The 15,372-nt window shown below is 40.1% G+C and overlaps 1 protein-coding gene across 3 annotated transcripts; it reads right to left on the reverse strand.

Moving 5' to 3' along the window:
• Positions 1–2,778: 2,778 nt before the first annotated feature.
• On the reverse strand, positions 2,779–15,110 carry khnyn (KH and NYN domain containing). Of its 3 annotated transcripts, none has more exons than XM_069158940.1 (9): positions 14,898–15,110; positions 12,292–12,544; positions 11,156–11,290; positions 7,236–9,016; positions 6,354–6,484; positions 5,407–5,503; positions 4,535–4,642; positions 4,200–4,301; positions 2,779–4,093 (listed from the first exon to the last, which is right to left on the reverse strand). In XM_069158940.1, the coding sequence occupies exons 2-9, from the start codon at positions 12,505–12,507 to the stop codon at positions 3,712–3,714; spliced, it is 2,952 nt and encodes a 983-aa protein (XP_069015041.1). In that variant the 5' UTR covers positions 12,508–12,544; positions 14,898–15,110; the 3' UTR covers positions 2,779–3,711. The 3 variants fall into 3 exon arrangements, with proteins under 3 accessions (XP_069015041.1, XP_069015040.1, XP_069015039.1); XM_069158939.1 differs by having other exon boundaries at positions 14,891–15,110; XM_069158938.1 differs by lacking the exon at positions 14,898–15,110 and adding an exon at positions 14,350–14,869.
• Positions 15,111–15,372: the final 262 nt, after the last annotated feature.

The following is a 15,372-nucleotide window of genomic DNA, read 5'->3' on the forward strand; positions in this document are numbered from 1 at the left end:
ATATTGGCAAACAAGCAATTTTACAACATCAGCAAACACACAGGCTCATGCTGCAGCGTAGATGGTGCAGGCGCTGGATTTATTGTCCTTTAGAGCCTGCATGATGAAGCTGGCTGCTAGGATCTGCTGTGCATTAACGTTGTGATAATAAAGACAAAATTTAAGAATGACCTAAACTTTCTGTGGACTTCGACATGATTTAGTTAAACTGAGATTAAAATCGTTGAACTCCATTCTTTACCAGGACACATATTCCCTGCTAATTCTTTCACCCAGCAGTTCATCTGTCCACTCATTCACTGCAGTGAGTTCTCCATGTGACAGACTTTCACCATGAAAAGCTTTGCTACTTTGAGCTTTGAAATATACATTTTTAATTTCACTGACGTCCTATTGTGCTGCGTAATGTGTAAGAATGAAAGGTTTGTTCGCTCCCAGTATTTGACATTTATAAAAACACTAACACATAAAACAAAGGGAATGAGCAGGATACAAACCAACAGACAACACAGTGCCAGCCTGTCAGAGAGAGAGAGCAGAATTTGAACACAACAAAAAACAAGAAAAACTTTTGCTTTTCTCCATAAAATAAAGTAGCTAGTAAACAAAATGCATCATTTATGCCACTTTACACACACAGCAGTGTATGTATATGATTTGTATTTGAGAAGAATGTAAAGAGTGCCAGACTGAGCTGACACAACCTGATGAAATGAAAGAGTAGAGAGTAAAATAAGACATCATGCAACTTAGAGACAGTCTGAACTCCAACTTTGTGGCCTGAAAAGTCAAATAAAGCATCTGTAGTAGTTTAATGGCTGGAATAAAACAATTTTTCTTCGTCACTCAGGGAAAAAAGCATGAACCACAGGACAATTTGTGCATTATAAATGACACTTTCCCATTATATTTACTTTTTTTTTTTTGCTTCTCTGTCATCAGTATTGTATGCAGATGTGCTCCCCTGATTTTACAAAGGCAGAGCAGACCTGCAGCCACCAAACACTGCCTCTCACATGCCCATTGAAAGACCTGCAAAGGTGAGCAAGGCGTCACGAGACATGCTGAATATGTAATATGTATTGGGCAAGTCAATTCAATTAAGAGGCCTTTATTCCCTGTTTTATGAGTCAACCCTGGATAAAAATGTTCCCAAAATAGACGGGCTGTCTCCTCTGTCTATTGTTCAGAACCTCACCTAACTGGTTTAATATGCATCTGTTTTCAGAAAGAGGCAGCTCTGTCTTCCTCTTGCGAAGTCCAAAATAAAACTAGAATGTAATCCCAAGTTAAGGCCTCATCTCTCTACCTTTTCCTGTCTAAATATAAATATATGTATTGTTTAATCATTTTTAGCTGCTCCGGACAAACAAAACAAAAAAGTCACAATAGCAAAAAGGAAGCGGAAGAAGGAAAAGAAAAAAATGTTACAATAAACAGGACAAACAGGCATTCTCAACATTTTGCAGATGCATATATAGCCTCATTTTGGAAAGAAACATCTTCAAACTATGTGTATTGTCATTTTATGTAATCTGTCCATGTTGATTATTCGTTTTTTAATTTTTTTTTTTTTTTTTTTTTTTTTTTTTTTTAATGAAAGTGTTTTTGAAGACTTCACTTCAAAACCAAGCTTTCCAATATGAATTATGGAAATGAAAAATGAGATTCTAGGGGGTTTAAACATCAAACTGTGACAACAGAAATGACCTTGAAGAAAGGGCAGGAATAGGAAGCTGCTCCCGTTGAGTCAAAGAAACAAACGCTGATTCTATGTGACAGTTTTTCAAGAATTACTGATAGTATGTTGGAAACACAATTCATCAAAACATCAAGTTCACCTTTCTAGATAAATATTGGTGAAGTGCGCCCTCTGGTGGGACAGGTAATGAACAACATGTTTAGTTAAAAGCTAAGAAATTGACATGTGAGCAATTAGGAGATTTATATTGTGAATAAAATGAGTATTAATTTGTATAGAAACGTCAAGGTTTATCACCTTTATTTGTCATTTTAAAGGTAAAGGTACTCCAAAACAATAAATGGTTCGTAAAGTGATCTCACCTGGAACCACACACTGCATGCCTAGCGCCTTCAATACCCACAATGCAACACAGGTTTCCTGCCGGAGCACGCTACAGACGTCTGGAAATGTCTGGTGCACTCTGGAGGATTTTTTTTTTTGAAAAGAAAGTTGGAGAACACAAACATAACGACAGATTTAACCCATTTTTGACGTTTTAATCATAAGAATGCACGTACCGGGCGATATAGTAAAGAAACAGGCCCACACACTACAAGATTTCTTGAGATCGCACAGAATCTCGCGTGGTCAAACGTGACTTCGGAGCAAAACAAACCGGAAGGTGGATTGGGGTCGTCAGGTGTTGGCACCTGTTTGTGCAAATGTTTGCTTCGAGAAAAAAAAAAAGAAAAAGAAAATCTATGGATGAAGTCGTGGCTGAGAAGACAGAAGCAGCATTTATACATTTAGCAGCACGAGCTGGAGGTGAGTTGCAAATCAAGTTTTCTTGTTGACCTAAAACTATATGTACATTTACTGACCTCCCACTGCCACGGACCTGATGGGCAATGTTAATATTACTGATCTGGGCGTGTACAAGGTTGGTGAAACTTCCCTGTCAGCTCAATCTCTTTGGTTATTGCAAAGTTTCTGTTTCCTCACTGTTCCTTTCACAAAGCAGGATTTTAAGTTGAAATTGGGAGAGAAATAAACAAAGAATAATAGAAACAACAGCAGATACTTCTTTTTTTTTTTTTAAATCATTTTTAATCAAGAAATACTTTAACAAGGTCTAAAAATATACAAGTATAAACAACACAAATAATATTATAAGACATATGGATGAAAAACGATTGTCCACATCCTGGTATATTTTTGGTTTTAGTCATTTTTTGTTCATCCAGATATACTTTATATGACTTTAGACCCAAGGCTACAGTCATGACAACATCAGAGCTGGTTAAAAAATAAGTTAAAAATACAAAATGACGTGTAAGGCTTGGTTTGGTGCTTTTCTAACAGGATGCAGTCTTATGCTCAGTGCCTACGTCTAAAGTTGGAAGCTGAATAACAATAGTTTTGGGAGTATTTCCTCATAAGTCAAAGTGTCGTACAAAATAAAATTGTTAAAGTCAGGCGATCAACAAAATTGTTCGGATTCGTCCTCTGGAGATCAAGAATACCTTTCATTCTAAGACATTTGAGTTTGAACCAAAGTGATGGACTGTCGACGGTACCATACCTCGACCCGTGCTGCTTAATCTATTTATTCATTACGATGATTTCACAATTTTTTTCATTCCAACAGTTCAGTGAACAACTGATTGGAGGAATGCAAGTCAGTGTTGTCAGTAGATAAGTGATAATTGGAAACCATTGTTTGTTTGTACGTCATCGTACTGAGCTGCTCACACGGGTTGCTGATTGGTCCGATCTTCAGAGTGGCTCAGCAAATGCGAGGAACACTAAAGCTCAGAGCGGTAGGCTGGCTGATACTGGCAGGTTTAACAAAGCTGGTCTGATTCTAGTTTTAACAACAAGTAAGCATCATTTCTTCAGGATTTATGTTCGTCCGGCATCTAGTTTGGTGATGGTTTTCTTGTAGTTTCCATGGTGGGACACACACGTAGAAGAACAAAACCGGCGTCAAATTCAGCAGGAAACCCCCCCCCTGAAAAAAGAGATTTCTAGTCCTTCTGCTGTTCGAGGATCAGACCAGACAGCACGTTGATGTCCGTCTCGTCCGCGTGGCACTGCAGCACCAGCATCACCACGTTGTCCTGACCCGGGAAAACCTGACAGAGCTGCTCTCTCAGACCGGCGGTTTCCTCCAGACTCCTGTCCACACGGACCGCCAGTCCAGGACCTTTAGCCCCGTGCTGGTGCTCCATGTCCCATCCTTTTCCGTGCCTTCTCCCTCTACCCAGGCCGCCTTCACCCGACGCATCCAGAGCTCTGCCAGGCGTTCGGTCACGGAAGTTCAAGAGCTCCGTCTGGGAGCGTGCTTGATTGGAGGAAGGGAATGTTGAAGCTAAACCGGCAAAAGAGTGATTTCCTGGATCAGGAGACCTGAAAGGAAACAAGGGATTAAATTCAGAGAACAGAAAGCGTCACATAAAATTTCTTTCTGATAACTTGGAAAGGATTACATCCTAAATCATCGCCGGTGTGTTACCTGTGATCTGAACGAAGAAAGTCATCCAGGTGAGGACCTCCTCTGCCCAGAGGGTCGTCAGGGACCATGAAGTGATCCCCGACAAACGTGTACTGAAGAAGTCTGTGGAAGGGACAAGAGATGATACAGGAGACTGAAGATTCAGCTCTAGAAAAAAATATTGATCTATATTTATTTATTCAAAATAAGATTGTGGAATTTGTTTTTATCCAGTAAAACTAGAATTCGATAATTTAGTTACAACTGGGGTGAAAAAACGTACAAAAAAAAGTACATCACTCAATTCAAAATAAACAGAAAATTATACAGCTAAAAAAATTATTCAATTTCTTTACCTCTTTTTGATGATGTCCCTCCATACAGGCGATTCGTCCAAGAGGTCTCTCAGGTTGTCGTTGGTTACAATCACTCCGTCTGTCTTTTGTGCAAGCTGCAGTATTAGTCTGCAGAAACAGGGGGGAGGGGGGGAAGTGGTTTAATAAATGTTGTACCGTATCCTGTCCAAAGAGAGTCCGACACTTGAACTGATGATTGAGTTTTATTGGAAATCCCAAAACAAAATAAGAGCTCGTACCTCTTCGGGGGGGATTTAATACCTTAAATTGTTTCACTATGTGTTCCTCTTACCATTTTTCTAAGATATATTGCAGATACAGTTTTATCTCTCCCGCAGAAAATCCCTTTAAAAATAAAAGCCCCTCCAATGAAGCAGAAAATAAGACGGGGGGGAAATATGTAATTAAGCAACATAAAATGGCTGTTTAACTGGGTTATCTCATAAATTGGATTATTAACTCAAATTAACCTGGAAAAGAGGGTAAAATCTTTGCATGTCTTTTGTGTGTCTCACAGCAGTAATATGTTATGTAACCTAAGGGAAATGTACTACATGAATGAGTTGGCTAAAACCAGCATACGAGGTCGGGATGCAGCAGTTTTCACATAATAGATTGTCACATGTTTTGATGCCATTGCAACATAACTATAATCACATGCCAATTTAACCTTCTGTTAACTGAACTAAGTCACAGAACCCCTTTAAACGGATGCATTTCAGGAGTTTCACTTTCCACACACAGATTTTCGCAGGAAGTCAATGAAACCAGCAGCTGTCCTGTTTATTGACCGACTTATCTGATCTGTTGACTTCATGTCAACACACACACGCACGCACCGTACTGACTGACATAAGATGTTTCTAATGTACCTGTCATCGTACGAGCTGATCCTCTTGCCTTGGACCTCCCTGGAGGGGGTGTAGGAGAGCAGGCCCAGCTTCTGCAGCTCCGCCAGATAGTGCCGCTCTACAAGACCAGAAAACAAACGGCACCGTGTTTAGTCTGTTCTGAGGGGAAAACACCCACCCACACAAGCCACAAGGCCACCTTCCTTGAGTCCTGAATTAATGTGACTCAGAAAATAATCGAAGCAGCAAGTTGGAATATCTTGAACATAACTGCAGCACCAAGAACTGTACAAGAAAGCCATTCTCTTGGTGTTCAAAGGGTTTAACAAGAAGCTGGAGATAATCAATAAAAATAAATCAAAGTGGAGGAGATTTTGCTCTGGGAATTGAAAGCTGATTTTTACAATGACAGGTTGAGCATCTTCTTGAGATACTGCAATGTTTTGGTATGTTTTAGCTTATTTTCTCTAAAATACCATATACTTTACAGGTACATTGCAATATTTTAAATACACACCAGGGGGAGCTCTGGAAAAAGCTCAGGGTAATGCAAATGCACATTTATTTAGACTATTCCATTGTAGTAAATAAAATCAATATGCAAGTGTGCTCACATAAAATAAATTAAAGGTGTATTTCTGTACGCTGATTCATCAATTCTTTGAGCAAAATACCAAACGTTTGCTTCGTTGCAGCTTCTCAAATGTGAGAAATGGCTGCTTATCATTTTGAGTTTTTGGAAATATTAGCAGACTTTTTTTTTTTTTACTAATTTATGACCTTTTATCAACCAAACACTTTAAAAAAAAAATTTTTTTAAATTGTAATCATATAAAATAATTAGGCAACTAAGAAGCAACAAAAATATTTGGCTGCAGCCTTGAAATTTCTAAAATAGCTAAACCATTGTGATTTTAGTTTCTGTGATGGAGATATATTATTACATTACGAAGAACAGCAAGAGTTACCTTTGCTCTTGTGGTCGCCCTTCTGTCTCCACTGAGGCAGCAGAGTGCTGATGTGACGATGGCCTCTGTCCCAAAAGTGCTGGACGGCCAGAGCGATTCCTCGACAGGAGAAGAATTGACCCAACCCGTGACTGTGGAAAACATGGAACGACACATGTAAGAGTTTCACAATTAAATCCGGACGTGGTGCGCTCTCTGTTCACGCGTTGGTTTCCACGGTGATGTCGCACATGCCCATGTACCAGAGGTACTGCAGTGTGGCTGCCATAAAATACAACTATAATGGATAATAAACAAATTATGACGAAGGTTGACTACCACTTGTAGTAATATGTTAAATCAAATTATTGCTGTTTGACAACTCTCTTTCTATAAAACAATTATGTTTTCGGAGAGAAAACGGGTTCTAAAGTATCACATCGATATCAACAGATTTCATGACCTGCATGTCTGTCGAGTTTTTGACCACGTCTGCTGCTACGGATAAATGTTTGTACGAGGGTCTGTACATATGAGGACGCGCACACGGGTGATGTAATTCTTCTTTGTCGGCAGCTGGTGGCGGTAACAGCCAAAGAAATGTAGGAATGCGCCAACAAAGTCAGTGAAGAAAAAGACATACCAGCGATGGCAAAAAGCTGCACAGGGCATCATTACGATACGAAATATTATATAGTTTGTGGAAATTGGACACACTAAGGTGGTGTGAAATGCGTTTTTCAATGCATTTTGAAACCGTTTTTCCAGGACAAAAAGAAACATTTACATCCCCAATTGTGGAGAAAGTATTTTTTCAATTGTCGTAACAGTTTAAAACCAAAAGGAAACCCACAACCTTAATTTCCTTTCCATAATAATCCTAATATGAGTGATATTTCCTACCTCATAGCCACGTTGCTCCCGTCGATGATGATCCCCCTCAGCGTCATGTCTCCAGGGTTGTCTGTTAGCTTCAGGTCAAAGGGGGCCTGCAGGCCCTCCAGAAAACGCTGCTCCCCTGTCACCACCACATTAGAGCTTTGTTTCTTCTTTGCTTTGGTAGGAGAAGAGTTGGCAACATTAAGGAGGTGGGGTTGTTTTGAGGAGTTCGAAGACTGGTGCTTTGGATTCGAGGCCCTGTCCTCAGTTTGATGATTCTGTTTTGAAGTGGCTGCATTAGGGGAGAAGATGGTTTGTTGTTTGTTAGAATGGAAATTGGTGGGTGGAGCATCTAGGGATGAGACGTAAGTAGGCATGGGAGGCCCTTTGATTTCAGAGAGGACGACTTTGTGATGAGTTTGTGATTTCGAAGGTTGGTGTTGCTTTGGTTTTGAGGTGTATTGACTCGCAAGCTTCTGCTGGTTATGAATCCAAGTAAACAAATCTTGTCCTGCAACAGGTCCATTCTCGCCAGATTCTTTCTTTTCTGCGGGTATGAAAATGTCCATTTCTCCTCTTGCTTCGACTGGTCTGATTTTTGGTCCAATTTTCTCCAGCACCACATCGTCCATCTCCCTTGGTCCTTCCCTGAAGACGTCCATCTCTCTGCTCCCCTCTCTCTGCAGCTCCAGGAGCAGCTGGCGGGTGGACTGATCAGGAAACATGTTGTAGACTTTATCTACATTTTGCTCGGTGTAGCCGCAGCTGGCTGCGGCCTTCTTTAACACTCCCAGGACAAAGTCTTCCTCTTGTCCCGTCTCCTTTAACTCTGCGCTGCCTTCTGCCTCGAAGTTTCTCGAGATTCCCGTCGCTCCCTCCCGGTCGTCTCCCATTTCTCCGTTACTACTTAAGACGCTATCGCCTCCTGCCGCTGTTCCTTCATCCTCTTTGTGCTCCGTCTCACAGGGTCGGTTCCGCTCCCTCTCACTCGGAGCGTCACCGTCTTGATTTTTTGGATCCAGGACACCTTGAAGTCTCTGCTCCCGGTCACTGCGATCCTGCTCCTGTTGAACGAAGTCCAGAATCTGCGATGCCTCTTTTGGTCCTGTTTGGGCAAGGACTCGTTTCACAACGTCGTCTGTGTACCCCATGGCTGTGAAGAACTTCAAAAGAAGCCAAAACTCCTTGTTTCCCATTGACAGGTGCACCTCCTGTTCTTCATCCTCCCTTAGTCCCTCTGTCACCTTGGTATGTGAGGTTGCCACTTTTTCCAGTTGCTCCCCTTCACCCACCCCCTGCGGAGAATCCACAAGTCTTTCCTCAGCACCCTCTGCCTTCCCTCGGGTGTCTGCAAAAGTGGACAAACATTCAAAGAAGATGTCCTTGGCTGCACCTGCAGTCATCCCTTCAGCCCATCGATCAGTAGTGCCAAAAGGATCCATGAGTGTTTGATTTCTGGTGTTGGGTTTGTCCCACCTATCCTCCGAATCCCCACGTGACCTTGCCCCTGCGTTTACATCTGTTGGGCTTGATCCAAGTCCCGATTCTTTCACCAAATCCAGCAGGATTTCCTTCACTGACCCCGGTAGCACAAGAAGATCCAGGATGTGTCTGTCCTCCCATTTCTCCACCAGAGCTTTGAAGGCCCGGCGTGAATCCAGGGACTCGCCCAAGCCTCTTTCCCCATTCTCAGAGTGTGTGGACTGGGTGCCCTCATACCTCTCCACCAGGTCGGTAATGAGAGAGTAGGCTCGCACCACCGGCTCCGCCAGACCTGATATAAGCAGGAATCCCGGAGAGCCCACCTGGTTCGGTGAAAGGAAAACAAAATGACATTAGAATAAAACATGTAACGGCATTCAGAGTTTTCTGCTTTAATTTACTTTGAACAACAGCTTTTTATTATGCAAATAAGACAGATCGCCTCCTACAAGTTGTGGTACATTGGGTTTCTCCTTTGTTATTTGGCTTAAAACCAAAGTGTTCCCGCAGCAGCGCTTGATGTTCATGTCGATAGATGCTCATTTGAAATTCAGTTGCTCAAAAATTAGACGTTAAGCGCCTGCTAAAGAAACAGCTGGTGGCACTAATCCTCCACTAGTGCCATTAAACCAGAGCAGAAGAAGATGCAACTAAGTGACATGGTGATTCACCCCGCTAATAATGTTCCTCAAACAGAAAGTTTGAGGAACATATAGTCTTTGAAATAAACTGGTCCAAGTTCAAAATAAATAAAAAAAAGCCTTTATTAATAGAAGTATAGAAATATTAAAGGGTATGTTCCAAGAAATTTGCTTCTACAAGTAGCAACTAATAGTGAAAAAGAAAGTTGTCAAAAAAGCAATAAAATTTCCCCAAGTTGTATATGTGTTCTAACAAATGTTAATAATAGACAAAAACTTCCCAGTGACAACATCACGGTCTTACGTTTAAAGGCAGTTTTTACTTCTGAAAGGGGTATGAAACATTTTAAGATGATGGCAAAGTTCTGATATTGACTAATAAAGTAAATTCTTGTTGGAATGATAAGAATGAAATTCTTACACATTACATTATTAGTCAATATCATGGTTACGTCAACAGTCAAAAACGGTTTAATGGGAGGGATTCAAGGTTTTAAAGTACACTGCATCTTTTAATCTAATTTGGCCACATTTTGTCAGATTAATTGGCTTTTATTTAAAAAAATTTTTTTTTTCAGTTTTTCATTCCAATTAGAGAAATGTGATTTTTTTTTTTTTTTTCATTTTTCCCCTCTGACAGCGGAATAATGGAAATCCGTATCATCGGGCTTGTCATACCCACTCAGTGGGTGACGGATATGGAAAAAAAAAACAGACTTTCAATTCTCTTTTCTATTCAGAAATCTAAATATGATGAATTACAGCTGAGGAAATGAGTCAATTAGTTTGTTGATCTACAGGGATTAAACTGGCAGCTCTTTTGTGAGGACTTGCTTCTTCTTTTTTTAATCACGCTGTGTATATTGTAAAATGAGTGTCTTGTGTTTTGGATTGACGAGTTAAGGACATCAACTTTCTCTGAGGAATTATGATGTGCTTTGCTCTGCATGTTATAGAAGATTGTGCAGTCTCTCCAGGAAATCTTGAAGTTCCAATAAATACTGCAAATTCCAGCAAATTCTTTGTGGGAGTTTCCAATTTAGCACAATTCCTGTAAATTTTCCTAAAAAAAATGTCATCAACAGAAGCTCTGCTGAAAGTATTACGGCAAAAAATAGTCTTTCCAAAACAAAACTATTGACAAAAATAACTCCTCATTTAGAAACAGGAAGGCTCTGCTCCCTCTCCTCCCAAAATCAAAACAAACCAAATGCTTGGCAATCAGAAAAAATGGAAGTGAGATTTGAGAGAAATGTGGTTTTATAATGAGAATGAGGAATGTTTAATTAGTTTTACAAACACTACAGTAGGCCTATGTGTTGAATTAATATGACCTTATTTTGACAGTAGATGTAGCCTTTGTTTTTTATATTAGTCACAGACTGTTTTTTTAAAAGGTACATCTCTCTTTTTAATTTTTTTATAACTTTGACTGTAACCATGGTTCTCTGAGTTAAACAAATAAATAAAAAGATAATGATTAAAATATTTCTGTAATGTGCAGCAGGATTATTACCATTGGAAGTTCTTAGAAATGACTTATTCGGTAGTTGTAAAATAAAAAAAAAAAAATATTTTCTTTCCCTCGACTTGCAGTTTTTGCTAATTCTTGCAATTTTACCACAAAAAGCATCGCTTAAAACTCCACAAATCACATCGCAATTTTTGAGAAAGGCAACATCAAGTATTTTTGACCACAATTATAAAAACAAACCTCTCCAAAACCCTGAAGGGAGTGATGAGTAGAGAAAATAATGGTCTGATGATCAACAATGAAAATAATTGTTAGTTGCAGCAATAATATGAGCGCTAAGCACTTACCACGATATGAGCTGACGTGCTTTGAATCAGGCAGTCCATGAACAGCCCTCTGGCGCCACAGAAGACACAGTGAAGGACCCCGGGGTACGAAACCTCCTGTTGCTCCTCCTGGTTCACTACTCCTTTTATAAATAGCTAAACGGCAAAAATATTTGCTGTTATTATACTATTACTATAGTAGTGATGGTACAAAGATTGTAAGACAGAAACACTTATATGTAGACTGTGGATTAACTCAGGACAATAACATAAGAGATCTCTGATGTTATTCATCTTTGCTTTGGATTTGTTGCTCTTTCTTGTGGTTTTGTGCCTTTTTATGTTTTGGATTTTACACCGTGACATCATCGATGTGATGGGTAATATATAACTGTTTTATTTCACAGTGTTCCTGGTGGACACGAGGTTCTTTTAGAGGCAGCAAATGACAGACTAAATACATTAAAATAGAATATATTCAAATATTCCTCTGCCAGATTGAGGCGTGTCTCTCCCAAAATGGCTCCACACCAAAGAGGAAGTACATTTATACACAGTTTGCATATCTCTCTGGAACCAGTTTATGTCTCCGACGATCATGTGATTAAAGATTGTGTTCTTCTGTCAGTGCAGGAGGAAACACTTTTCTCAGTAGTGTTGCTCAACTAGTGCAGTGACCGAATGAAAAAGTACTCTACTTTCAATTTACAGGTTCAGACATCTGTTTCATTTCATGCTGTGTCATTCTGACTGTATGCGTCAGCCGGCTGCTCGCGTATTTCAAAACTCAACTCGGACTCATTACTCAACATTTTAAAATGCTTGATGAGTCATGTTACTGGAATCTATTTTTTTTTTTTAACTCAGCTTTTCCCTAAACTTTTATTACTGTGACACCATTTTGCATTAAACGGCTTTAAAAAACAACAACAACAACAACAGGTCCTGTGCACTTAAATGCAAATAAAATCAGTACCAAATGGATGAGGACCATAGCAGGGTGTTAGCAGGGTTTTGTGTTTTACGTCAAAATCATTTTTAGCGTTCCGGTAATGCGAGCTCAAGTTTTGGGTACAAGTTGTTGGGTAACATTGCCCAAAGAACCGACTCAACTCTGTGCCAACAGGGAACTATAAAACAAAGAAAAAGTGCCGTACTTTGGCGGCTTTGACGTTGGTCTCCGACCCTCGTAGCTTCAGCCATATCTGACCGTTGTTGCCCTGAGGCAAATCGTCCGCTCCGATCCCAAACATCACCCTGAATATCCGCTCCACGGTGCGGTGCATGGAGGTCAGGGATCCCCGCAGCATCCCGGCGCACGCAAACTCGTCTTCCACCTCCGCGCCTCCTCCATCGCTTCTTTCACTGTCCATCCCGTCGTCTTAGAACGGTGGCAGAGAGTCGAACATACTGCAAAAAACACGTTTCACACGTCGGTTAGAATATATTTCAACACGTTGACATGGATGACTGCTGGCATTCAGATCATCACTGTGCTTTCAAGTGTTGCCTTCTCCAGAGAGAGTTTTTTTGGGTTCCACTGAGATGCATTGTTTTTTTTTTATGATAACAACAGTCAGTTGTCATTTTGGCGGAAATAATTTGCATACGAAGCAGCTCCTTTAGCAGCAGACTGCTGCACGCTCCGGTGCAGGGAAGAGCGCTACCGCAGGTCGTTTGTTCTGGCGGCTGTCAAGACTGTTCAACACCATAAAATAACGTTGCACTGTTCATTTCATTTCATTTCATAGCACCTGACCCTTTTCCATTCATCCCAAACTGTATTTATTCATTTGTATTTTATTGTATTTGTTTTTGGGCTATATATGTGTGTGTGTGTGTGTGTGTGTGTGTGTGTGTGCGTGTGTATTTATTCATTGCCCTTATTTTTTTTCTAAAATAATTCTTTTTTATTTATCTTATTTATTGCATACGTATTTGTACATTTTTTTATATTGTGTGCAACTTTTTCGTGTTTCTATGCTGCTGTGACGACAAAATTTCCCCACTGTGGGATTAATAAAGTCTAAATCTGATTTTATCTAATCAAATGTCAGCGACCAAGTTTTTACACGGTTCAGAGCAGTTCGAATAGCTTTATGTAAATATACATAGGACCTCAAACAGCTTGTCATCTAACTATCAACCAAACTAAGGCAGTTTGATGTAGCAAACAAACAGGATGTTATGACCTTGTTTGGACGATTTAAAATTCATCTTTAATACAGCTCAAGAAAACACAAACCCTGCCAAAAAAAAAACATTATATATGGTGTCTATATATTATATGTGTTTGGCTTTGTTGTTGGCTTTGAGATAAGCAAGCAAAAACATAAACTATAGGTTTAACCGATCGCGGTTTTTTTGTTTTGTTTAATCCAACAACTATTGGGTTCAAACTTTACAATCATCAGTAGTAAAAAAAAAAAAAAACAGAAAAGCACAAGAACACCCAAAAATTTGACAAAACTCATGAAACTTTACAGTGACTCACTATCGTCTGTTAACGCAGGAAGTGGTATTACAAAATGGGATTTAAATCTTGCCTGTTACACTTTTAAGTATCCAAAATAAAAGGGCAAATTCTCCACACAACCCCCTCCCCTCCCTCCTCCCCCACCACTGCTGCCACAATGGGTCTCCTCAGGTGACACCATAAAAATGTCCCTGCTGACTCCTGACTGACCCTTGGTACTGTATACAGATACATAATAAAAAAAAAAAACTAATAAAAAAAAAAAATCTACCAACGTAGCCTTTACTTCAGTAAGAAATGGAAACATCGCCTCCCCACCATCTTGCACCTGATAAAACATTTAGTAAACAAGTCTGCCCTGCCCGTCTGTGTGACATATTTAATTACAGCTATTTAATTTTGTGCTGCGTTCAAATGCTGTTGCTCAACAACACTCCGAATATAGCCGATTTACAGCCTCCGTCTGCCGCTACCACACAGTGCAAACAAACTGAATTTTTACGCATTTTATTAGAGGAGAGGAAGGAAAGTTTCAACTTAAATACGACCCGTTGAGGACAACAATGGGGACTGTCTTGAGCGTTGAGAAAACATTACTTTTAAGAGATCTGGACGTCCTTTTGGAAAGCAAACCAGTAAAACCGGGATAATCCGCATGCCAGAACAGAACAGCGGTCGGTTTATGTGTTTAAGACTCGGTAAAAGTGTAAAATAGAATATTTCCGTGTCGCTTTCTTACGTGAGGTCGATCGCACTTGCGCCTTCGTGGTTTCGCTTCCAGTGGCAGCAGCTGTCCTCGGTCTTCCACAATCATAAAACAACAACGGAAAGTGTCCAAAGTTCAACACATGCCGCAATGATCGCTCCTCGAGAGGGAGTGGGGCTCTGAATCACGGAACAACGACCGTCCGAGCTGCGGCTGCGGCGGGCGGATGAGGAAACCTGCGTCCAACCTGGAGATCGTGTCAGCGGTGGAAGACAAAACCGAAACTAAACGATAACCACGAAGAGCTAATCTCAGACAGAAGGGAGGGGGTTTAATAGGCCTACCGTCTGCCTGATGGTCACGATATGGCTGCAATACTAATAATATTTATCAGCGTAAAATGTGCCCGAAGAGAAAATGTATCCCAGTAAAAAAAAGTCCCAAAGTTTCACATATTGCTCCTTGATGAGGATTAACTGTCATTTATTCAACATAAATCATGAATACGATATCTGACAAAGATGTAAAAGCACAGTCATAGCCTATAAAAATATCGTTAAAATGTTATATTTACTTTTTACCGAGTCAAACGGGAGATGAAGGGGATTTCCAATGACGTCACACGCTTCTTTTGTTGTTGTTGTTGAATGTCCTGGTCAATGAAAAGCTTCCTAGGCTGTTTGTAACTTTTCACAGATCTCTCCTTAATTATCTTTTAGCTCCAGTATAATACAACAACAAAAAAAAACCCACTTTTTTCTGTTTGCATAAAGGTTTTAAAGTCTCCATCCGTAGGTGACGTTTTAAAGACAGGAAGAGAAATGTTGCCTCCTACGTGACATCCTGTGTCAACAAATCCAAACACTGACGCCGAATTGATCTGAATGCTGTCTGCCTTAACTCGCTCATCTGTACCATGGAGCTCCATTGTTGCCCCAAAAAAGTGTCCAACAAATTAAATAATTCCTGTTTGAGTGAATATATATATATATATTGTTATTATTATTATTTTTTTTTGTTGCAGTGCTCAGATGTTTTTTTGTTGTTGTTTTTTTA

This window comes from Embiotoca jacksoni, unplaced genomic scaffold (genome assembly GCF_022577435.1).
Source record: "Embiotoca jacksoni isolate LCO1_2020_lvr unplaced genomic scaffold, fEmbJac1.0.p SCAF_24, whole genome shotgun sequence".
Taxonomy (NCBI): domain Eukaryota; kingdom Metazoa; phylum Chordata; class Actinopteri; family Embiotocidae; genus Embiotoca; species Embiotoca jacksoni.